This window comes from Podarcis muralis, chromosome 8 (genome assembly GCF_964188315.1).
Source record: "Podarcis muralis chromosome 8, rPodMur119.hap1.1, whole genome shotgun sequence".
NCBI lineage: Eukaryota > Metazoa > Chordata > Lepidosauria > Squamata > Lacertidae > Podarcis > Podarcis muralis.
Genome location: NC_135662.1, coordinates 87,692,782 through 87,718,418, shown reverse-complemented (window position 1 = coordinate 87,718,418; position 25,637 = coordinate 87,692,782). Strand labels below are relative to the sequence as shown.

General features: G+C 47.6%; 1 protein-coding gene across 3 annotated transcripts in view; it reads right to left on the bottom strand.

Annotated features, from left to right (window-relative positions):
• The window catches only part of NRG2 (neuregulin 2), a 133,383-nt gene extending 123,271 nt beyond the window's left edge, over positions 1-10,112 (bottom strand). For all 3 annotated transcript variants that reach the window (XM_028738264.2, XM_028738263.2, XM_028738265.2), the window contains exon 1: positions 9,639-10,112. In XM_028738264.2, the coding sequence (XP_028594097.2) occupies positions 9,639-10,098 (460 nt within the window). In that variant the 5' untranslated portion in view covers positions 10,099-10,112. The remainder of the gene's footprint in view (positions 1-9,638) is intronic.
• Positions 10,113-25,637: the final 15,525 nt, after the last annotated feature.

Below are 25,637 nucleotides of genomic sequence, written 5' to 3'. Positions count from 1 at the left end.
AGATCAGGGGTCAGCAACATGTGGCTCTTTTACACCTTTGCCGTGGCTCCGGGGCAGATACTAGCGAGGGGAGGAGGCGCATTGTGCACCCCGACACTCCCCACTGTGGCAGGCACTGTACTGGCTGTGACTTTGCATGGGGGCGGTGCGTGCGTTAGTCACGCACCGTCCCGACGTCACCTTCCCGCCCGCTGTCAGATCGGAGGGCAGCGGCACACATGCTTTAAATGTCGCAATGGTTTTGCGGCTCCCTTTTTTTTTTCTTCGGAAACGGGTCCAAGTGGCTCTTTTTGTCTTAAAGGTTGCAGACCCCTGGCATAGATGTACAGTACAAACATAACTTGGGGATTAATGTCTGCCATTCATGAACAATTATCCAATCTGATCAGAACAAGTAGGAAATGAGATGCAATCTTGGAGACTGAATCAATTATTATCTGCAGTGTTGAAGAACTTATTTGTTTTGTTATATAGCAGCTACAGCTTGGAAAATTTTGTATTTGTGTTTTGTAATGCTTTAATTTATACACATATATCCACATGTGCTTTCATTTTTAGCTGTCTATGTGTATTGTAATTATCCAATTTTTTTTATTTTGTTCCACTTGGGTCCCTGTCACTTTGTGTCTTTCAGAAGCTGTTATTCAGTTGTCTATATTCCACATTCTGAAAAAGGTCAAGAAGACTTTTCCAATTCTTTTCAAAGCAACATTTATATTTCAGAAGGTTTTTTTTCTTTTGGTCTTTCCTATCTCTCTCACCTGTAGCTGATGTGAAGGTTCTGGAAACTCAACTCAGTCATTTTTCTCTAACAAAGCATGTTTTCTAGTTCTAATAAAAGCAAATAATATACAATGAAAATACAGTTTTTGCAAAGCAATATAGATAATACGCAGTGCTACAAAAGGCCTTCCACTTCTCAATTTACGGTGCATCATCCATCTGCAACATGGACAGCATTTGCTAGGAAAGTTAAATTTAGTCTCAGCAGAAATCCTGCCTACAAACTCTCATGAGGCAGAAACCACAGCCACATGTCACAGAAGTACAGGGAATCCGAGAGGCCAGAGCAACAGAGAGGAAAAGTGTGCTGCCAAACCAATAATCTCCAACTGACCAACCTACAGTATTTCTGCTTGAAACAGCCAATCAGATTGGAAGCTATTTTTCCTTGCAATTATGATTTGAAGTGGACTAAGTTGCTTCATCCACCCTGACTGAAGCTAAGCCTACATCCCTGGCACAGGATTATATGTATAAAAAAAAATACAACTTTCCACCAAATTAGAAACAGGCAACCCCATCAAGAGGGGAGAAGCCTGTTCCTCCCCCCGTGACGAGTGAGACACCCAGGCACTGCCTGGCCCCTGCTTGCTGCTGCTTCATCAAATGCTGCAATGCAGTGGCATCACAATGCACTGTGTGAGCAGAGCAAGGCCTGCTGGAGGGGGTGGGGTGGGAAGGGAGGGCTGCTTACTCAGCAAGGGGCATTGCCTGCTGTTTTCCATGACAGGCAAAGCAACCAAGCAGCCCAGGCAAGCAACAAGTAAGAACGGCTAGAGGGCTCAGAAGGAGCAGCCTGGGAGATGGCTACCACTGCCCTCAGCATCTGCTGCCTGGGGCAGTCCGTTTATTCTGCCCTCGGAGAAGGCTGTCCCTCAGCAGAGTGCTACCGGGTGTCCATTTGTGTGTTCCCTGCTCCTCTTCCAGCACAACCACAAGATTGGAAGCATCAGCTTTCGTCTTCAGCGTCACTGCAGTTAATTTAAACCATGGTTATCTGAACAAAGATCAAACTACAGTTCCTGACCCTGGTTTGTTCAGATAAAGCACAGTTTAAACTAGTGCTATTTTTCTAGAAAAAGAGGGGCCGGGACTCACCATGAATGCCTCCCTTGTTCTCTTAAAATGCCAATAGCGTCCACCTGAGTTCCGGCTGGGGAAAAAAGCCCTGGTTTATTCTAACCACATTTCCCAGTTCAGTTAAAATGTCATGTTGTGGCTCAGAACTTTCCAAACTGTATGTTGCAACACGTTAGTGTGTCAGCTGCAGTGTGCAGGTGTGTCACATAAACATTCCCTGCTCTCCTAACCTCTGGTTTGCTAGTAAAACTGAATTACTGTGTTGCGAAATGATGCAAAACTGAATTATTGTGTTGCAAAACATGTCCACAAACTGTGTCACCAACTTGAAAAGTTTGGAAAGCTCTGTTGTGGCTAGTTGAGAACAGAAATGAATGCTTACAGCCACCTCCTTGCAGCTGCTCTAGGGGCTCACATACATAACACTAAACTATGGTTTAGCATTATATATAAACAAGATCACTGACACTTTAGACATGCTCTAAAGAGGAAAAATATCTGCAGGTCAAGATAAAAGGACCAGATCTAATTTTAACACTTAGGGAGCATGTCAGAAGAAGGGCCTAGCTATTCACCTGTCAGCTTGGGAATCAGAAGTTGCTTGTGTAACTGTCTTTTAATTTTTGATGTAAGCATGTACTCAGAGAAATTAAATATTTTTAAAAGGAAAATCCAACCCGTGTTGGGCATTTCACCTTTGTCTTTGGAACCACACATAGAAAGTTTTAATGAAAGGGCTAGTGCTGTGCTGTTTTTATTGTAATTACCCTTGTGTTTTTAATACTTTATATAGTTTTAATTCAATCAATGTTTAATTAATAGTTTTAAATAACTGTTTATTTCCCCAATGTTTTTAGTTGCTGATATTTTTGTCTGTAAGCCGCCTTGAGTCCCTGTCAGGGAAAAAGGTGGGGTAATAGTAAATATATATTAAAAAGTGGCACAGTTATTGCCTCTTCTCCTACACTAGAACCCAAATGGGGATGAAAAACTCCTTAGGCATCTGATCAATCATTTGCTCAAGTGATCATCTGAGGAGGGGTGGCTGTGTGCCCAGCACATGTTGTCTATGTGCATGGGAAAGTATGGTCTGGCCACACTCTCTGCTGGCAAAAGGCCCCTGGAGCATTGCCCAAGGGGGAATTTGGAGCACAGGCCAGAAATGGCCAGGCCACCTCTGGCCTAGAGGATGGCTACATGAGGTGCCTGTGAAATATTGGGCAAGATCCAACATCACACCAGTAGATGTGACAGAGCTTCTTCCTCTCCTCCTCCCTCCACCCCCCCCCCAGTCTTCTCCAGAGGGTTGCCACCTACAACAAATTAATATTTCCAGATAATGATATTTCTGGTACCAGTAGGAACAATAATCTTTCAGGAGAACATGAAACCAGGGAGGAGCTTCCAGTCAAAAACAGGCTCTAGAGGCATTATTTAAAAACATAAAGGATTTGGGTAATTGTTGTGGAGGGAAGTAAAGGACTGTAACGCTCAATTGATTAACTGGCTAGAGGAATTGTTAAAGATTTCTGCTGACTGGATAGGTGGCATCATCAGGCTACAGATTTCCACACAGAATTAGTCACAACTCCTAAAAGGTCTAATATTTAATACATTTCACAATTCTTCCAAAACTTTAACCTTTCTAAACTTTCCCTCTCATATAGTATGAAGTATCCTGGGCATGTAGGCTTTTGTAAATTTATTCTGATATGTTAGCTCCTGATCTGTTTCAAACTATCCATGAGGCAAACACAGCTGGTTGCAGGGCCAGCAAAAGACATTTTGGCACCTGAGGCAAGCCACAAAATGGCACACTCCCCCTTCCCCACCAGGGAAGGGGGGGGGGGTGAATATCAATATCAGGAACAAAGGAAAAGGGAAGATCAACACTGCCCCTGTGGATCCTGCCACAAAGCGGTCCCCTCAGCTTGCCTCTTGGGTGGGCCGGCCCTGGCTGGCTGCCACCACAGCTTTTATGGCCTCGTTTCATGTTGCCAGCTCCCCAAGGCTCCTCCTGTCAACTAAAGGGAGAGCCCAAGGGTTGCTGCTGAGGGCACAGGTTCAACAACCCTGTGAACTTGTCACTTTGGGGGCGACATTAAATCCCTATCCTGGCCCCCAAATGCATGGTGATCAAGCTGTCCCACACCTCGCCTGCAGCCCAGTTTGTTTAAAAATAAATGTTTTCAATGTTGGCAGAACACAATTAAAGAGGAAGACAGTTCCTTGTGTGTTTTGTCATCTGCCTCTCCCTTAGAAGGCAATGGGACTCGCAAGGTATACATGTAACACCCCCCCCTTTTTTTTTTTAATTGTCCAGGGTGACTTTATCACATCACTTCTCTGAATATTTTCATTGCTCTCGGTGTCTGGCTTGAAGATGACACAAATAATTCCCCCCTAGAGTGGTAGGGAGGGGCAGTTTAGAGAGTATCTGTAGGGTTTCTTTGGATACCTTTGAGAGCCAGTGTGGTGTAGTGGTTAGAGTGCTGGACTCGGACTGGGGGGACCCAGCTTCAAACCCCGCCCCCTCAGCCAGGAAGCTCCCTGGGTGATCTTGGGCCAGTCAAGCTCTCTTGGCGCATCCTCCCTCACAGGTTGTCATGAGAATGAACCAGGGAAGGGGGGAGGGGTTCTGTAGAGCACCTTCAGTGCCTTGAATGAAAGGTGCATTATATTTCTCTTTTATCCCTTGGGGAAAGTTTTAAAGACACATGTGTGATTGTCTTCTGAATGTCCGCTCGCCCTCATCACTGAAGGAAATAAAAAGGTAAAATGTGAAAGAATTCAGGTAGCTCCTTGCAAACTACCCTCTCCTTCACCCAAAAATTAAAACTGGAAAACAGGTGTGTTTGTGAAAGGCTTCACAGAGCCCTCCCCCTCCCTTCACAGCTCTGCCCACATATACATGCCCCAGCAGCAGCAATAATCTCAAAAATACAGGGATAACAATATATTGTTTCTCCTGACTGCTTCAAAAGCATCTTAAATCAAAAGGCTGCTGAGTGGGTGAGGGAGGAGGGAAGAGGCGCCACAAAACTGTAAGAGCAAAACCAAGCCAAGCAAAAAGAGACCCTGCAGCCAACAGATAATCTGCAAGTGTATCATCCCCTCCAAACCCCACTTTTCCACCAATGCAAACACAGGCAGAGAAAGCAGCACTAGCGGGCCTAGCTTGTCCGTGAGGCAGACTGAGGCAGGCGGCAAGGGGCGACTCTACAGGCACACCCACCCACCCATGCAAAGGCATGCATGACAAAAAAAAAAAAAAATTCAATGAAGGGGCTGGGCCACCTCAAAGTTCTGTGGTACAAACATGCCGTGGGGCATGCGCGTATCTCGCACGCAAGCCACAGGACATCTGCATGACACGCCAACATGCCCTGCCATGCACACATGGTGCAAGCATGCCGCAGGGCATGCTGATGTCATGCATGCATGCCACAGGGCGTGTGCACTTGGCGTGTTGACATCGCACAGCCCCCTCAATCATGGGGGCAAAGTGGCATGTGTCAATGCCACCCACTGGCATCCTTGCAGCCTGAGAAGTCAAGGGAAGTGGCTACAGTGGCTTGTGGGTTCCAGCAAGATCTTCTGAGACCTTCCTGTGGGGCTCTTGTCAAACCTGGAGCACAAAAATCACTGGCGCACAAAATGCAGAAGCACATAGCATCACCTCTATGTACCTCAAATACGCATGCCTTCCCTCTGCATGTCACCGTGACAGACAAGAAGCAGAATGGCCGAATGTAACATACTATAGTCTAGGACCTGAAATGAAGCCAGACCATAAAAGGTGACTTAGCCCTGGATCAAAACTATACTACCCATCCCCAATTCTCTCTAGGAATACATGATCTCCCCTGGGGTCTGCTCAACATTGCTTTGTAACATTTTACAAGAAAAATCCCAGGCAATAAAGATTCTTGTGAGTTTGCTTGAGCACTACTCAACACTTTGGACACAAAGGCTGCACATAGCAGAGTTCATGATGCTATGGCCCAGGAGTTGGAACAGAGGAAGGTCCTGGAAAGTTCCCTAGAAGACCCTAAGCCTCCTAGCAACTTCCAGGAGAGAAAAAATCCCAGAAGCCAGCAATGTCTTCACCTGCCTAGCCATAGCAAGCAGTCTGTACCTTTCTCCTCCAACTCTTTCCCAGGGGCAGCTCCCTATCACACTACCTCCAGGGGCAATGACCTGCCCGGCTCTATAAGAGGCAGCACCTGAGGAACAGGGAACAGCTATTTTAAGCACCAACAATTCCCCCAGCGTGGGGAAGGGGGGCTTCAAACACCAATCTGACAGCAAAACTACTTGAAACAGTCTTCTCCCAACCAGGTGTTCTCCACATTGTTTTAGCTACCACTCCCATCATCTCTGACCATGGGCAGAAAACATCTGGAGAGCAGAGACTGAGGAAAGCTCTCCACTGACTCCAGATGATTGCTTGAGGAACACTAGCTCTTGAGTGCCATGACTCTGAGCTCCACACTGAGCTGACCATGGTCCTGCTCTGCTTGCAGCCAGCCTGGCCCTACCCCATTCCATGGTGAGCTGACCATGGTCCTGCATTGAGTGTTACCTGTGAAAGCCTCAGGCCCCAGCCAAGAAAGGAGACCATAAATGTTGACAGCACAGTAAATAGGTTAACACTATAAGCAGAGCTGTGGGCATTCAAAACATCCAAATACACCAATTATTTTATAATGGCATCATTTAATATAATAGCAGAACATGTCTTCGTCCTGGCACAAGAAGATTGTGGGATCCAGAACAATGTTCAAATGAGCAATGTATCCTACATCCCATGACTTCTGAGGAGGTCCAGTCCCGTGCAGGACAGAATTATAGGCATCTGTGAACATCACTCCACTGGTTCAAGGGTAGAGAAGAAGCTCATTACAGCAATTCACCTTATAATGAAGTGCAAGATGTTGTAATCTGCACCATGGCTGTGCTGAGAAAGTGCTCCTGATAACCCCACAGAGTGTTTTAGCTAGAAGGCATTCCTTCAAACCGTTAAAGTGCAGAAATAAACTTCCTTTTACACTGAGCCCTTTTCACAGAATTAACTTGTGATTTCTCAGTTTAAAAATGCATAGGATGAGGCCTTTTCCTAATATAAGAGAAAAAAATATGTTAGCTGGTGGTGCGTCCCCCAATTTTTAGTCCTCTTAAATTAATCTATCACTGGCTTTCTTAATTTTATCTGCTGCATTTTTGTGAATGAGCAGAGGGATATGCCAAACTTTCAGCTAATCAGAAGCATGGGAAAAGAGGAGTGAAGATTATTCTCAGGGTACCTGCTGTAGTTCAACCATTTCCAGTTATAAAAGCTTGCCACAGATCCCGATGGGAAATGCTGGACTTCAACATTCCTTCTCTGTCACAGAGAGCAAAACCAAACAATCAGATAACCAGAGCCAAAACTTATATCTGGGAACCGAAACATTCACATATATGACTTCTGTCTCTAATGGACAATTCATCAGCTTCAGAGTATTAATAGTTGCAGATGGGTAGCCGTGTTGGTCTGCCATAGTCAAAACAAAAAAAAATCCTTCCAGTAGCACCTTAAAGACCAACTAAGTTAGTTCTTGGTATGAGCTTTCGTGTGCATGCACACTTCTTCAGATACACTGAAACAGAAGTTGCCAGATCCTTCTATATAGTGAGAAGGTGGGGAGGGGTATTACTCAGAGGGGGGTGGGAATGGCAGATGGCTGTGATGAGCTTGTTGACGACTCTTAAGGACGGCAATAGGTCTTACAGGAAAAAGCAAGGGGTATTAATATTCACCTTCATTCCTTGCTGGCAACTGAAACTCCAAAGGAACTTTTAAAAATCATTATTAAGTGAAGAACCATCTTAATTGCTATTATCAGTTCTCTTGTATGGCAAAGTACTAACTCGGGAAGTATATAGGTGAAAAAGGGTGAGGAGAACTTTTATTTCATACATCTGTATGACTGGCATGCTACAATGCTCTTAATGAATAAATGATCCAATTAGCCCAATGAATGCCCATGTGCTGTCAATTAGAGCAGCTAGCTCATACATTCTTTATGTTATAAAGATTGTCCCCGGGGAATTCTGTATTATTCATGAGAGTGTATGTTGAAATTTCATAATAGCAAAGATATTCAGGGGAGAGAAATTATGGAGACTGTGGGTGTTAATCACTTTGAACAATATTAGTTATAAGTACTGAAAAGTCATAGTTAAATTTCAGGAAGCAGCAATAATCATAAACAGTCCAGCCCGTTACTTTACTGGAATAATGCTCTATTATCCTTAGGTTAAAAGAGAATGAAGCTAAATCAGCCATCCAATCCAAACTAGCCAATGCATGTTTACGTGGAAGTAAGACGCACTTTGTTCAGTAGAGCTTACCGTCTCAACTAAGTATGCATAGACTTATAGCTTTAGAATATGTCAGTGTAACCGAGTTGTACAATCCATTACTTAGGAGCTTCTGTTATTTCAACTGCCTTGAGCTTCTGGGGTTAGATAGTCCAGAAAAATCTGCCAACCTACGGTCAGTCAGCTCACACCACAATCATTACTGGAACCACACAGTAAAACAGGCCACCCAAAAATACAAATATGAACCACTGCTTCATTTTCCAGATGATCATTTTAAATATACACTTTTTATCTTGAAAAAAGAAAAACCCCTAAAGGGAAGCACACAAAAATAATTAGGATGAAAAGGAGGCTATGGAAAGCACAGAGGGCTTTTACTTGGGAAGAACGTTCTAATGTTCTGCAGTTTATAAATTATCTGCATTAGGAACTGTTTCTGTCTGCCACAGGCATGCAATGCATCAGCTAGAGGACATCATTTCAGAGTTAGAGAAGGAAAAGCAAGGAGTGAAAGGGGTTAAAGCCCCACTCCACCGGTGCTGATGTTCTATCTAACCAAATGTGGAAGTCCACAATGCCCGGTTGCTTAAAAAACCTCATCAGGCTGGATCTAAGCATCTGCTGTGGCCCTAACTCCGGCGCTTCCTTGACCCTAAGGGGGTGGGGTGCAACAAGACCTTAGTTGTATCCCCTTAATCGCCCGCACCCAGCAGGGAGACCTCTTCGCTCTTCAGTGAGAGGAGCCAGCATCTGCCCTGCCAGCCTCACAAGCAAAAGAAACGTGGTTCCTGACAAGATCCAAACTTTCCTGTGAAATGCAGCATAAAATCTGCAAAACCCGGGGCCACACCAACTCCAGAGCGGCAAACCAGCATCTGCAGCGGAAGCACGCACCCCAAGAAGCGCCCTTTTCCGCCCAGAAAGAAAGACGGCGCAAAGGATTTCCCCGCAAAAGACGGGGCCACCGGCTGCCCCAGGCCAGCTGTTTTCTCTGGAGAAATGAGAAGCGGCTCAAAGCAACAAATGGAGCCATTTAACACCCAGGGATGGGGGAGCAGAGGGGGGGGGGGCGTTGTTTACATAAGAAAGTTGCTGCTGGCGATGCCTTACACAATGGAGCGCAGCCTGCGGCAAGAGGGGAGCCCGGGGCAAGGCGGGCAGCAGCGCCCCCGGCCTCCTTCTCCACCCCGACCCGCCCCCTCAAGCACAGCAGCGGGGTTCAGGGCGCCCCCTCCCAGAAGGCCGAGGCCCCGACAGGCGCCGGGCGCCCTCCCAGCCTGCGCCCCGCTCGCCAATGCAGCACTGCAGAGGAGCGCCGAAATAGCCGGCCTTGCGCAGGGAGCCTCCCGGGCCGTCGGGCACCTGCCGCCCCCTCCCTGGGCCACACGCCCCCCTCGAGGGCTCACCGCAGTCGGCGCACAGGATGCGGCCCACGTCCTTCTTGAGGTTCTTGCCGCTGGTGTCGAGCGGGGCGAAGGAGGTCTTGAAGACGAGCGGCTGCTCGGTGGGCTCCAGGAAGAAGATGTAGCGGTGGTTGCGCTTGACTTTGGAGCAGGGCGCGGGCGCGGAGCCCACGCGGATGAGCTGCTCCCGCTGCAGGCCGCCGCTGTTGAGGGGCCAGAGGTCCAGCACCTTCACCAGGATGCCCGGCGGCGGCGGCGGGGGGCCCTCGGCGCCCTCCTCGGCCCGGCTCCCGTTGCCCGTCGGGGCGGCGGAGGCGGGCAGCGCCTGCACCTTGCCCTCCAGCACCACGGCCGCCGAGTACGCCTGGTCCTGCACCGAGCGCAGGCTGGGCGAGTAGCAGGCCAGCGACACGCCGAAGAGCAGCACGCACAAGCCGGGCGCCGCCGTCGCAGCCCGCCGCATGCCGAGGCAGCCCCGGAGCCGCCGCCCGCGCACCAGGCCGCCGCTCCTCCTCCTCCTCCTCGCCAGCCGCTGCCGCGCCGCGCCCAGCTGCTCCTGCGCGCCCCGCCGCTGCTGCCGCACTGAGCCGTCGGTCGTCGCCGCCGCCGCCCAGGCGCCGCACCGCGAGGCAGCAGCAGCAGACCTGCCGCATCTGGCCAGGCCATGGGGGGACGCCGCCGCCGCCGCCGCGGCTCCAGCGCCAGAACCGGAAGCGGCGTAAGATGGGGGGGGACCGGCCAGCAGCGGCGAGGGGGCCGCGGATCCCACGCCCCTGCCCTCGGGGCTCCCGCGCCAGAGGAGGAGGAGGAGGAGGAGGAGGAGGAGGGCGGCGGCGGGGCAGGGGAGCGAGAGCCGGGCGCCAAGGCGGCGGAGGGCGCGCCTACCCCATCTCCGCCCCACCAGCCCCCCCCCCGCGCGCGCCTCCCTCCGCGGGGATTCCGCGGGCGCCCCCTCGGTGGACACCTCCCCGCCAGGTAGGAAAGCCCAGGTAGGGAAGCCCGCAGGGGTCGGCGGACGTCGCTGCTCCGGCGGCGCGAGAGCCCCCCGGGGTCCGGGCCAGCCTTCGCCGTCTCTCCTCGGCGGGCGCCTCTTCCGCGGCTCGGCAGCCCCCGCAGAGGCCTCGGGAGGGGGCGGCAGGCAGCCGCTGGCGGGGCGAGGTGGGCAGCGCGGGGCTTTTCCTTCCAAGCGCGCGAGAAAGGATCCCGCGTGTCCGCATCTGTTGCGGGCGAGCGAAGATTCTCTTGGGTTTCTGTCCTGATCGACCAGAGAATGACAACCCAGCGGGGTACTTTGGGAGTTCGAGGACCAGCCTTGAACCTGTCGCGAAGGGAGGTTGGCAACAGGTCTTATTTATTTTTATCTTTTTAAAAAATGTTTATGGGAGTTCCCCTGGAAAGAGTAAACCCAGACCAGGCCCACCATGAAGCCCTGATGTGCTCCTTGGAGACTGCCCCCACCCCACCCCACCCATGCTCAATGATTAGGAGATGCTGCCAGCCTCCTCCCACTCCCAGGGAGGAAATTGTGGGGGCTGCCTCCTGGGCGCTGCTTCCACTGAGCCTGTGCAGAGTGTGTGCCCCTGCAATGGCCTTTGATGTAGATCTTCGCTCAGTCCTTCTTCCCTGGTGATTTGCCTCAGGCGCCAAAATGTCTTGGGCTGCCCAGCCCAGATTTAGGGGGAGGGGGTGATGCAGGCTGGCATTCTGATGCCAGCAATGTCATGTGGACTCTGCAAAATAAAAACCGAAGGAAGAAAGATTTGTGCATGAGGAACCCTGATCCCACAGGAAGCACCAACCTGGAAGCACCCAAAAGGGACACAGGCCAAGGCATGCTACTGGCTTCTGAGAAAGCTGGCACTGCCTCCCTTCATTGCCCAAGAGCCTCTGACTATTAGGATATCTCAAAATGGGGACATCCTTGTCTCAGAACGATTCCAGTGCTCAACATACCAAGCCACACCGAGAATGGAATGCAGGGTTCTGCTGGTTTGGTTGGGTCTCCAGACACTTAGGTTGAATTTAGATTAGAAGCACTGCCAGCAGTAAAAGAAACATACATCTCTGCTTGCTGAATGAAGACCTCAGAGAGATTCAAAGGGAGAAAGATGCTGAGAGATCATCCTATCAACAGGAGTGATCCAAGAAAAGGTAACTTCTTAATTGCTTCAGAATCTGTTTTGATGCTCTTATGTGAAAATATGAAGCCCTAAAATGACTTAGGCCCCAAATACCTGAAATACTGTCTACCAACCTTCTTAGGGGTTAAGATACCCAGATGGGGCTTTCTTGGTAGTTCTGCCACACTCAGAAATGTGGGGAATGGAAATCAGGGAGAGGACTTGCTCTGTGGCAACCCCTAAATTGCGGAACCACTTCCCCACAAAGGTGTGTCTAGCACCTGCATGGCACAAGGTTCTCCATAGGCTGAAGGCACCCCTCTTTACCGTGGCCTTTGATGTTGAAAGTATTTGGTTTTGTGGGACCCATCTCTTTTGCTGTTGTTCGAACAGTTTTGCTTGTTTTATAAATGCAACCATTTAATCTGTTTTTATGGTTTTGTTCTCTATTGCTGTAAGTGACCTTATGTTATGGTGAAGGATGAGTAAGACATTTATAAGTACATAAGTTGTAGTTTAATAGTACCAGTTGATTGTGAAACACTTTTAATCCAAAAACTTCATGGAGTTTTGCAGAACCTAAAACGTTACACGTTTATACAGCTTTCTTGGACTGCAATCCATCAGATGTATGAAGCGTTATTTTGAGCTGCAGGTGCCTGGTGGTGTGAACTGATGAAACTGACTGCAGTCCACAAAAGCTTATGGCATGGTAATATGTTTGTTAGTTTTTAAGATGCCACAATACTCTTTGATGACCTTGCTGCAAGAGATTAACATACACACCCTTCTGGAAACTTTAAATTGAAATAGCCTTCAATTTTTTGACCATGATAACCTGTTTTTCATAGAATAAAAAGCTAATACTAGGTCCCCCAAAAAGGCAATTGGTTGAGTGATCTCCACAGTCAGGGATCAGAATGTGAACAGGTGCAGAGAAATGAAAAGGCTGGCAGCACTGCTAGCATCTCATCCAAGCAAACTTAACATCCAATATATCAAGGATTGCCAAGTGGTGAACCTCCTGGAGATCCAATCTAGTTTAAAAGGTAGGGGGTTGTTTCTGACTAAGTCAAAGTCAGAGCAGACCCACTAAAGCCAGTGAACTTAAGGAAGTCCTGACTAACTTGAGTTCACTGATTTCAGTGGGCCTGCCCTGAGAATGACTTAGTTGGCTACCATCCATTTTTTAAAATTATCCCAATTCATCTGAGGGGTTTAAAAGGTGTCTGAATAGTGTAATACTTCCCAACAGTGGTCTGTAAGGGAAATCCCTTATCACTTAGTAATGCCAGCTTCACAGCAGAGCCCCAGTGTCTATGCAGAAGTGTGATCAGGTAGCAAAATAAACTTCTGGTCCCTAAACTACTCTCTGGAGAAATTTTGAGATCTTGCACAAGAAAACCACATTCAAAAAAGATTGAGCTTTTAGTAATTGGGAAAGTGACAGGAAAATTCAATGGAAAGTGTTGGATAACTCCACAAACAAATCAGGATAAATGCTCAATAAACAGGCCATAACCCAAACACTTTCCCCAACAGTTTTGTAATCCTGTTAGATCAGTGGTTCTCAAAGGGTGTAGCAGGAGAGGATGGCAAGACTGGCAGAAACAATCAAATAAACTTTTAAACATAGTATCAACATATTACACAGAGGGGGGGGGGACAGCATACACACTTTTCTTCAACAGCATATTGTTCCACGACGTATTGTGAACAGGGATCTTCAACTCTAACAAATATGAAAGATCAGAAAAGAGAAAGGTTTATTTGTGTTGTTTGTCTCAAATTAGACCTAATATAAATAAGATTACCCAGCAAAAGCAAGCTCACATCTCACATTGAGTCTGTATACATACTAAAGGTAAATATGTAAGAGGCTCATTTATATTTTGGGAATGATTAATGTTCTTTTGTAGTTGCATTGTTTTATACTTTCTGAATGTCCCATGATCATATTCTAAAGCAGCTGTGTTCTATGTTATAAAACAGGCACTGCTAGGAGTTCTTTCTTTTTTGTTTTCTGATGTATTTCTTATCAATAAAAAAAACTGGTGTGACATGAGCAAATTTTTATTCTGAAAGTGTGGCCCAGGGGGAAAAAAAGTTTGAAAACTACAGTATTAGATAATCTGTGACTAATTCTGTAAATATTTATAAACGTGAGTGACCTCTCTTTTATCATTAAGACTATGTGCTAGGTGTTCAAATGGCATTAGTTTTCATTTACTTGCTGTTTAATAATACCTTTTGCAATAAATGAACCAACTTGCCTAAATTTAAACCAAGAGTGTTCTTGTTCATTTGAGACTTCCGAGTTTTCTTGAGCACCAATAATGCAGTGTTCCTTTAGCAACCTGAGGCTTCCCTTCCTCGCTTGAGGGTGCCGCATTGGGGAAAGAGCTGCGACTGCTACGCAGCCCTGAGCTTCTGTTAGTTGCTACTGTGACAGCTCTGTAACAGGTAAGCTGCTTGCATAGCCTCGCTAACTCAGCTCTGGATTTTGCTGGACAGCTCCCCTGCTGGTCTGCGCAGCTCCGGCTGCTCCACTCACCCAGCAATGTTTGCCTTGTTCTCAGTAGGCAGAAGCAGACAAGAGGCTGGCAAGCATCGCGGGTAGCCAAGCTTGCAGATTCCGCTCGAGTCACTGTATTTCTCTATGCCGCTCTCCAGTCACACAAAGGTCAGCGGTTGCTACGCACACAAAACTCACCATCCAGGCAATAAAAGGCATTATTGCTGCTCAAGGACACATTCCAGCCATGCAAAAGTGCCAACAGAATCCCAAAGCGGCTTGCAAACAATTAAAAAAACCCCACCTAAGATAGTAGAACACCACACAAGTATAGCATAAATCATCAGTAAAACAATTGCAATCAATAAAACACTTTTAACAAACCAGTAACTAAAAATAAGCTGAACATCACACTTACAGCATGCCATATTATATGATTAACAGATCAATAATGTATTTATAATCTGTAAAACAATATTATATTTATAATCTGTAAAACAATATTAACTAAAAATCAACTAAAAATAAGCTAAATTAATGAACCCACACTGCCCTCCTCCAATGACTCAAAACCTTTCAATTAATTAAAATACACATCCACGTCCACCATACAGAAAGACCCTGATCTAATAATTAATTATGAGGGTGCAGAGCTGTGTTATAATGCACACAATTATCTTTGCAAATTTTCTCATTAAGATAACTTCATGTGTGGCAAGACTCACATTTCTTGACATGGCTATAAAAGTACAGTCATGCCTTTAAAAAAAAGTGCTGAAGGTCACATCTTTCAGTTTTCTTTGCTCCTGAGCAAAAGGATGAGAGTTACTCAAAAATGCTGGGTCCTGAAGAGGGAAAAGCAGACATGTTAACAGCTAATTGGTATCACTTTATTGTATATAAAAACAAATGGGGTCAGTAAGAGAAAAGTCATGGAAGCACACCCATGAAATTGGGCTGTCTAATGATCTATAAGAAGTGTTTTCCCTAAGTTCACAAGACGCCGTATTCTCCAGTCCGGAATGGAAACCTGCAGCATACAAAACAAAGAAAAATGTAATGTGATATCAAAAGGGTTTATATTTGGTTGCATTATAAAGTTGTGCACATTATAATTATCAATGTCACACACTTGGCGATTTAAAAAAATCTTTATTATTAAGCATTATTTTCTTGGTTGCTGCTCATATTTTTGAATAATTTAAATAAGGAATAAACAGAAAAGGTGGGAATCCCCACCAACTGGAAGCACCAAACTGGCTATCTCTGAAAGGCTTGCTCAGGATATGTTCTGTGTTTCTGGGTGGGAATTCTGCTGAAACCCCACCCATTTTCAAGAGGCAGAATACGTGCAGAACACAGCAGCAGGACGTCTACGCTGAAGACATCTACTTGAAGGAAACAAGCACATTCCAGACACAACTCTACATTTCAGATTCAAACATCTGCTGTGTTTGTTTTCAGGAAGGGAGTGAGGAGGTTCAAAATATATTGCAGTGAAATAACTGAAGTGGGGCTTGTGTCACAGTTTTGCTCTGCGTTAGCCTGCCCCTTTATGGGACGCGGGTGGCGCTGTGGGTAAAAGCCTCAGCGCCTAGGGCTTGCCGATCGAAAGGTCAACGGTTCGAATCCCCACAGCGGGGTGCGCTCCCGTTGCTCAGTCCTAGCGCCTGCCAACCTAGCAGTTCGAAAGCACTCCCGGGTGCAAGTAGATAAATAGGGACCACTTACTGGCGGGAAGGTAAACGGCGTTCCTTGTGCTGCGCTGGCTTGCCGGATGCAGCTTTGTCACACTGGCCACATGACCCGGAAGTGTCTCCAGACAGCGCTGGCCCCCAGCCTCTTAAGTGAGATGGGCGCACAACCCTACAGTCTGTCAAGACTGGCCCGTACGGGCAGGGGTACCTTTACCTTTACCTTAGCCTGCCCCTTTAAGATTGCCCAGTTTCTCTTGCCCTCCATCATGCCTAAATAGAGAGGTCACACCTCTCTTCTGCCAGAGCTGAATACACCTGTCTAGCAGGGATGTTGCAGGGATGTTGTCCACAAATAGTTACAACTTTTCACAGTCCCCCATTGACACCTTGACTGCTTCACTCTGCAGTCATACTGGTTCAACAGCTATGATCATTCCTGGGCCACAGTAGTTCATGCACTCATTACTTCAAGATTAGATTACTGCAGTGCTCTCTGTGTGGGGCTTCCCTTGCACTTGATCTGGAGGATGTAGTTGAGCTTTCCAAACTTTTCATGCTGGTGACACACTTTTTAGACACGCATCATTTCACGACACAGTAATTCAGTTTTACTAGCAAACCAGAGGTTAAACTAACCCTTTTCCAGCCCTGGGAGGAGTGCGGGAAGCGTTCACGTGACACACCTACACACTGTGGCTGACACACTAATGTGTCGCGACACACAGTTTGCAAAGCTTTGCTGTAGCTAGTGCAGAATGCTGCAGCGCCATTGCTGACAGGAGTGAGGCCTTGCCTCCATATAACACCTGTGCTCAGAGATCTGCACTCATTGCTGTTTTGCTACTGGGCCAAGTTCAAGGTGTTACTATTAGCATATGAAGCCCTTAACAACTTTGGACCAAGATTGCCTTATCCCACATCTGCCCACACAACTGCTCCAATCAGCAGAATTGGCCACACGTTCTGCATTTGTAAGAACATGCTTGTTTGGTGTGGCAGCACCTGCACTTTGGAACTCACTGCCTATTGAAATCAAGCTGGCACCCTCACTGTACTGAGAGCCAGTGTGGTGTAGTGGTTAGGAGCAGTAGCCTCATAATCTGGTGAACTGGGTTCGAGTCTCCGCTCCTCCACCTGCAGCTGCTGGGTGACCTTGGGCCAGTCACACTTCTCTGAAGTCTCTCAGCCCCACTCACCTCACAGAGTGTTTGTTGTGAGGGAGGAAGGGAAAGGAGAATGTGAGCCGCTTTGAGACTCCTTCAGGTAGTGATAAAGCGGGATATCAAATCTTCTTCTTCTTCTTCTTCTTCTTCTTCTTCTTCTTCTTCTTCTTCTTCTTCTTCTTCTTCTTCTTCTGCCTGCTTAAAGCGTTCTTGTTTGAACAAGCCTACCCAGATACTTAGAAAGTTGAGATAATTTTAATCTGTTTCAGTATTTTAAGTTTTGTATGTTTTTAAGTAGGATAGTAATTTTTTCTTGATTTTACTATTTTACCTTTTTGTAAATCACTTTGTGTTTGTTTGTTTTTTATGATCAAGCAGTGTATAACTTTTATGAAATAAATAAACAAAACATTCCCAACCCCATCCATGTACATCTAGAAGTAAGACTGGCTGGGTTTGATGGGATTACTCTTAGATAAGCTTAAAGTAAAGTAAAGTTACCCCTGACCGTTTGGTCCAGTTGCGGATGACTCTGTGGTTGCGTGCTCAAGAGTATTAAAAAAGAAAGTAGATCAATACAGCTACTGTACTGGAAATGAAGGAACTTTAATGTCACACACACAGAGAGAAGGATATTAATTTGTTCTCAAACAGCTGGGAGTGAAGCTGCTTCGATGACCAGTAAAACATACCTCTCAACCGTCCCAATTTAAGTGGGACATCCTAGAATTATGGAAGTCATCCCAGCATGTCCTCTCTTTTTCACCTGGTGCTGTGGTACATATCAGCTGGCCGAGGCAAAAAACTCTTGTGTTTTGTTCTCGCACTCTTGAGAGAGTCACCTGACCCCTGCAAGAGCTCAGGACCAAAAAACATGAGTATCCCAATTTTGACCAGGAGGATGTTGGAGGGTATGGTGCAATTGAGACATGATTGTGACGTAAATTGTTCACAAAAATGCTGCCCCTTCCAATTGTTCTGAAATGATAGAGGAAAGGAAAGGACACTTTAAGACGCCTTGAGAAAAGGAGGAAACAAACAGGTAGGAAGGAATCGGGGTAGGATGGAGGTACGTGGCCTCTTCAGAAGGGCCGGAGGCTGCATGGAATGATATTGTGGGCTGGTTGTGGCCCCAGGTCACAGACTGCCCACATGTGAGCTGTGCAAATCACATGATGGATCAATGTTTTCCTGCTTTCTTCGTCCAAGTTCTGAAAACTGATCCCACTACTCAGACAGAGATCTGCCACAGGCCCACCTCAGGGAAACTCCCAAGTCCCGGTAGTGACAAAGCAAGGCACACTGCACAGCGCCTCCCCACTGCCTCCCCCTCAACTGTAGGGCGGCTGAGGGAGAGGCGGTGGGCAGATGCAAGCCCCACGCTGCCATTTCCGGCAGTGCAGAGCCTGGAGGCGCCCAAGCCACCACATTGCTCCCAGGAGAGACATGTGGCTCAGGCACGCTGCAGGCCCCACGGTAAGTGCCGGCCCCCGTGGTGTGGCGCCCAGTGACCCCCACCCCCTAGCTACGCCTCTGGCTGGCACATTAGCATGGGGGTGCCTGCTTTGAGCCTGCCAAGTGCCACGTTGGCTGCCCAGGCTCCCCCCCGAGTAGGCGGTCAGCTGACAACACATGGTTGTTTTACCTTCTCGCGCCACCCTCCCTGGACCCCATCCTTGCAAGGCTGCTTGGGAGGGGCAGCATGGGGATGTGGCAGCTGTGCACCCTTCGATCCCAGACTCGCCAGCTGGGATTGAGGGATGCATGCATGGGCATAGCTAGGATTTTTGTTAGGGAGGGCAGGCCTTTTGTTAGGGGGCAGAGAACCTCAGTTTGCTATGTATTTTTTATTGATTTTTTTTATTTAGGGGGGGCAGCTGCCCCTCCCTGCCCCCCCCCATGGTTCCACCCATGGGTGCATGGCTGTTGCGCCCTTCTTGTGCCACCCTCCCTGGAAGCCCTTTCCATGTGAGTGGAGGCAAGGAACTAGAGGAGGAACTGGAGCTGGAACTACAACAGAGCTATTATGAAATCTTGACAGAATGTGAAGCTGGGGCTGGAGATTGCTTTTCAACAGGAAAAGCAAAAAGACTTGAGTTGTAATATTTTTAATAGCGCAAATGACTTTGAGTCACCACTAGAGGGTAGTACAAACAGTCTGTTTTATTTCTAAATATATTTCCAGTTTCTGAAAGGGAAGAGTGCATTTTGTTCTGATGTGGGTATAGTAGCTCTCGGGTCTCACGTCGCCCACACTCAAAGCCCACAGGAAGGAACTTGCGATGGGGGAAAGGGCACTCTGCATACACAGAAAGCACTTAGCTTGGCCTCAGCATAGATGGGAACTTGAGCACTTTGGCTATCACCCCTGTGCCCAGCACCCTGATAGGTACTTCCAGCCACCAACACATTCAGCAGGTCTGCAGTGATGAGCCTTCCCTATCCGCTGAGGCTCCCTGGGCGATTTCAAAGCCCCAGGAGATGCCTCTCAAAGAGGGATGAGAGTACCATCTCATCTCTGGAGAGGTCATTTCCTTATTCACACTGAGAAGCTATTTTTAATGTCTCCAGGGGCAGAAGTGAGAGCTGCCTATAGAAATCAATAGAGAAAGCCAAGGTTTTAAAAGTAGCCAGGGTAGTGCCATCCACATCCGCAATATATAAATAAATAAATAAATAAATAGCCAAAAAAAGTGGCAGCAAAAACAAATGTCCCTGCTTTTTCTACCTTAGTTTTTGTTCTTTTAAAAACATTTAAAGATAACATTGCAAATAAAATTCCAAAGCAAGTGCAGTCCATTCTCCACGTTGCAGGTTGGAAGGGGCTGTGGCTGGAGGAGAGTGACTTATGGCAGTTCTGTATTGTAGTCTGAAGATCAGGTTCTGAGTAGCATTATCCAGAAGGATTAGACCCCGGCTGCAAGTTGAGAGTTGAGCTAAAACTCAACCTAAGAATAAAATCCATTGCCTTTATCCACACATTGCAGCTTGGACTGAAAGATTGTGTATTCAATGTAATACCTCTATTGCAGGTTGGAGAGCTGCACTGGGAAAAAGCAGCAGCTCCCAGCATCCAGTCAAAAATCCCCCATTCCTCTCAAGTTGCAGCAAAGGTAAAACTGCTTAAATAGCCCCCTCAGATCTCCTTCTAGGCCAAATTACGCACTCAGTTGCATGCAGAAGTAGGGTTGCCATATTTCAATAAGGAAAAACCAGGGCACCCCAAAAGCTGTTGACTTGAATGCAGACTGGTTGGACATCTTAAACTTTCACTTTTTTAAACTGCACAAGAAACAAGAGTCAGAGCAAAGATTCCTGTCATTGATACTAATATTTATTTATTTCAGCTCACACAATTGCACCTTCAGGTAGTATACAAACGCCAGGGATTCATTCTAACATTTTATCGGCATTCTGATTCAATTTGTCCCAGGTCAAAGTCACACCACCTACTCACCCACAAGAGCGAGGCATTAGCAGGCCACAAAGTTTGCAGAGTCTCACATTTTTGCCAAATAAAAATGGAGGGGGTGGCCCCATAAGAACTCCATGGCATGGAATGTTTAGAAATGCTGGCAGAAGGTTGGTTGATTGGTTTAAATTTGTTTACCGTCCTTCATCTGTAGATCTTAGGGTGGTTCACAGCATAAATATACAATATATGTGACAATAACAATAAGGAAATAAACCAAGGGGAGTGGAAGGGGGGGAAGAGAAAAACCATAAAGGGTAAGGATAACCACTTCTTAAGTGTTCCTAGGAATGAAACCAAAGAATGATCACAGAAATTAAAGCTTATGCGCATTCATACCAAGAAATACAAAATGGGGGCAGGGGGCGGAGGCTGGAATGGAGGGGGAAACCCCAAAAACTTGCAAACAAGGACGGAGCACCTTCAGTGGGCCCTGGATACCAAACGGAGCAGAGGAACACCAGGAACAGAGAAGAAAGAATGGAGGTGCTGGAATTCTGAAAAGAAGCACTCAGCACTGCAACTGGTTTGGGGCCATGTGGTGTTTAGGAACAAAACTGCAGCGGTACCTTGGTTTAAGAACAGCTTAGTTCTGAAATTTAATGCTGAAATTTGAACTACCCCATTGTGTTTGAAGGAAACTGTAGGAAACTTTTTTAAAAAGGAACAGACTCCTCCAATAAATATATCCCAACACCTTTGGAAACAATCATTGAAGGAATGTATCCAAGTTTCCCAAATAAAATAGATATTTCTCCCTTTTAGGCTTGGAGATGTGTGTTCATCCCTTTCTGTCCTCCTAGTGGTGCAGCAGCAAAACCGCTGGCACATTTGCAAAGCTAAGCAGGGCATGGTGTGGTTTTGGACTAAATGGGAGGCTGTGTGTTCAGTTTCTGGTTGGATTAGATGACCCTCATGGTCCCTTCCAACTCTATGATTCTGATTCTATGACTACATGCCAAGATCCTCTAGGGATAGAGACAGAGCAGGTTCTTCCCATTGTTTCATGCTAATAATACAAATCAAATATATCCGATAGTGATTTGTAATGCAAGAGGTAGGAGATGCTGAGAGGTATTTTGCTTATTTATTAGCACATGATGAGTGTTATTATAGCTATTTCTGTGGTGGTTCCTCATTTGTGGGAGGCTCACATGGTCCATTTACTAGATATCTTTACACTTCAGGTGAAACCTACCTCTTCAATCAGGCCTTTGGCTGTTAAGCAACCTATAGCTTTTCAAAACAGGACGGATATTGTCTGTATTATGTGTTGTATGTTACAGAACATAACATTTGGGGATACACTTCTATCTCCTTCTTTGGAGGTCTTTAAGCAGAGGCTTGACAACCATATGTCAGGAGTGCTCTGATGGTGTTTCCTGCTTGGCAGGGGGTTGGACTCGATGGCCCTTGTGGTCTATTCCAACTCTATGATTCTATGATTCTATTCTATGATGTTCTCCACCATGTGACCATCAATACTGCAAGGTCTGGACTGGCTGAAATGGAGAAACATACAATGGATGGTTTCCAAACCTAATTTCATGTAATATTACCCAGCAGATTCAGATACATACTGAACCAAGGGAATGTCCAAGGGAAATGAGGAACAATGTCTTTATGCTCTGAACCTCTCTGGGTAGACAATTTGGTTGTATCCAGCAAGGAAATTATTGTGTTCTTAAGCAACCATGAGAAAGAACCCTAACGTGTATAATAATGTGTGTCAGGGATGGTAAAATCAGACTCAATAACATTTATTCCATGTTAACTAATCCAAATTAAAGAGCGTAATATGGTAGATGCTACTAGCTTGATGGATGGAACAAAACTCATGAGAGAGGATCTGCTGGCCTACCCAACATTTGTGGCAATTACAGAGCAAATACAACATTTAGCTTGTGTCCTGACCTTCTCCAAACTTTTAGGTATCAGAATCCATATATTTGTGCTCAAACTACATTTTGATCATTTTCCAGTTGTGACCATGCATCCATATAGATCCTCAATCCAAAATGTGGCCAAGGTAGCACCACTATATGGACATGTTAACTGCTCCTTTCTCAGCACACAGGAAGAAAGAGACCTATATCTGGGCATGCTTAGGAAAACTGAAAACAAGGGCAAAATTGCATGTAATGTGCTACTACTAGAACGTTGGTGGAGAACTTTAAGTGACTGACAGCAGTATTCTGAGACAGTTGAGGAAATATGCTTTAGGCAGTTAAGAGAGTCTGCTAAGTTGAAAGAGTGTGTGAGTATATAGAGGAATGAGAGAATGGGGGAGGGGGCAGGCAATGTAAAACAGATTTATAATTGGGGATATTTCTCTTTGATTGTATATTTGACCTGCCCGATGAGGCATGTGTGTGTCTTCGCCTGATTCCCTCTTCACGGATATAGTAAAATTGCCCCTGTTAGATAGTGGATCCAATTCTTAAACTGACTATGACTAGCCAGAGCTTCAGGAGATGCCACTATCTTCCTAGGCTTTACAATATGTAAAAAGGTAAAGGTACCCCTGCCCGTACGGGCCAGTCTTGACAGACTCTAGGGTTGTGCGCCCATCTCACTCAAGAGGCCGGGGGCCAGCGCTGTCCGGAGACACTTCCGGGTCACGTGGCAAGCGTGACAAGCTGCATCTGGCGAGCCAGCGCAGCACACGGAAACGCAGTTTACCTTCCCGCTAGAAAGCGGTCCCTATTTATCTACTTGCACCCAGGGGTGCTTTCGAACTGCTAGGTTGGCAGGCGCTGGGACCGAACAACGGGAGCGCACCCCGCCGCGGGGATTCGAACCGCCGACCTTTCGATCGGCAAGCCCTAGGCGCTGAGGCTTTTACCCACAGCGCCACCCGTGTCCCCCTTACAATATGTATCTTAATGTATTTATAATTCAGAACTTATAATACACTTAATAAAGTAATTATTATTTGCTGTTTTCCCAAAGGAGAAAAAAAGAATTCTCCACCCTCGCTTTATAAGTTATTGTAAGTAAATATTAACGTGCCTTAAGATGAATGGCTTAAAAGCTCTATTACTTGCTGAATCTTTTAGTATTTATTGCCAGTTGGTTTACAACAATAGGCTTTGCCTCTTCCACGAGCCTGAAGGACAATGTCCACTTGAACCTCTCTCTCATACGCATACGCAGACATGAATGGGTAGCACATGGACAGAGAGTAAGCCCTATAAATGTCTGCATGGTTTCTCACTGCCTGCTGGGGTGAAAGTGTGCGTGTGTGCGGTGGAGAGAGGCAAGCCTTGGGTCCCACATTCTCACGACTCATTTATTTATCCATTGTTCAGAGCATTTGTATCCTGCTCTGCAGTCAAAACCAGCTCCCCAAGCCGCTCACATGCAATGAACACAAGTCCCTGCACAAAGGCTTACAAACTAAAAATGCACGCATAGAGAAAAGGTAACCAACCTGACTATGAAGAAAAGCAAGAGAAACAAATTCGGGGAGGAGAAGGAAAAGGAGGAGGAGAAGGCAACAAGCCTTCTTCAAATGCAGTACTTTAAAACGCGAGATGAATGCCCTACGCTGAGCAGCTTTTCCAAAGGCCGGGAAGATGCCGGCACGGGGGCGGGCGGGGGGGGGGGGCGATGGACAATCTTGCTGCCCGGCTGCCCCTGACCCCAAATGCGGGGGGGGGGGGCGGAGAGGGGGGCGGGAGCCGAGAAGCGCCTCCCTCGCCAGACCGGCGCGTCACGCAAACAAAGCCAAACTGGGCGTTGGGGGGGGGGGCGCCCCGGAGAAGCCATTCTCTCTCTGTCTCGCTCTTCCCTTCTTCCCCGGGCGGGCCCTCCATCCTTCCCCGGAGCGCCCGGCCTGAGGAGGCGCGCCTGCCCGCCGCCAGGCCCAAGCGGGCCTCCCGGGCTGCTCCGAGGCCGCGGGCGGAAGAGGCGGAGGGAGAGGACGGGGCGGCGGGTCCCGCGCGAGGTGGCGCCGCCCGCTCGCCTGCCACGACTCGCGGCTCGTCTGCAGGGGAGGCGGCGGAGGAGGAGGCGGAGCCCCAGCGGCCCAGCCAGCCCAGGGCCCAGGCTGCTGCCCAGCCAGGCCTGCTCTGCGGCCGCCCCGGCTCCGCTGGGCCCGACCCAGCGCCGCGCACAGGCGCCGCTGCTCTCCGCCCTACCGCCGCCACCGCAGCCGCAGCAGTCCGGCCAGCCGCGCGGGAGGAGGAAGCGTTGCTGCCGCCGCGGCCGCGCTCGGAACAGGTGCCCGGCGGGTCGAGGCTGCGGAAGAGCGAGCCGAGGAGCCCCGCGCCGCCGCCTTGGTTGCTCCCGGTGTCCGCCGGCGGCTGCAGGGATCGCGCCCGGCGATGCTCCGTCTCGCAGCAGAACTTCAGCTGCCGGGAGGAGGGAGGCGGACCTGTGGCTCGGGCATCGCCCGGCGGCCCGGACAGGAACGTGGCGAGAAGCAGCTGCGCCTTTACTTGGGAGTAAGTGGCATTGAAGTCCGCCGCGGGCCTTACTTCCAAGTAAAAGATGCCCAGGCTGGGTCGGTAAGGAGGGCAGCGCTTATGCGGGAGATTGTATTCTAGTAAAAAGAAGGGCAAGACGGAGGAATAGCGGCGGCGGCTTATTGCAAAACCTACGGATTTGTGTGATTATAATTATTATTAGGACCACCAAGGTGCATCATATTGGCGGAAATATTTAAAGCGTTTGCAACCTGTTAATACCTGTACCTGCAGTTTTTCACGTGTTGGTTAGGAGGGTGAGAGGAGCCGGACATGCCATGATGCTAATAAAACTCTTAAAAGTTTGCAACAGTGTATCAAATGACAGATTAAGCAGGTGACAGGTAGCAGTTTCGGTGTTGGAGAGAAATGACCGTGTTTGACTTCTTAGCAAAACGTTCATTAACTTATATTCTACTCTAAATGTAATTTCCAGTGTTTTAAATCAACTTTATTGTACTGAGTCAGGCCACTGGTCCATCTAACTGCGTATTGTCTGTGCTGATTGACAGCAGCTCACCAGCGCTTCAGGCAGGAAGTATCTCCCTGACTTACCTGGAGGTGCT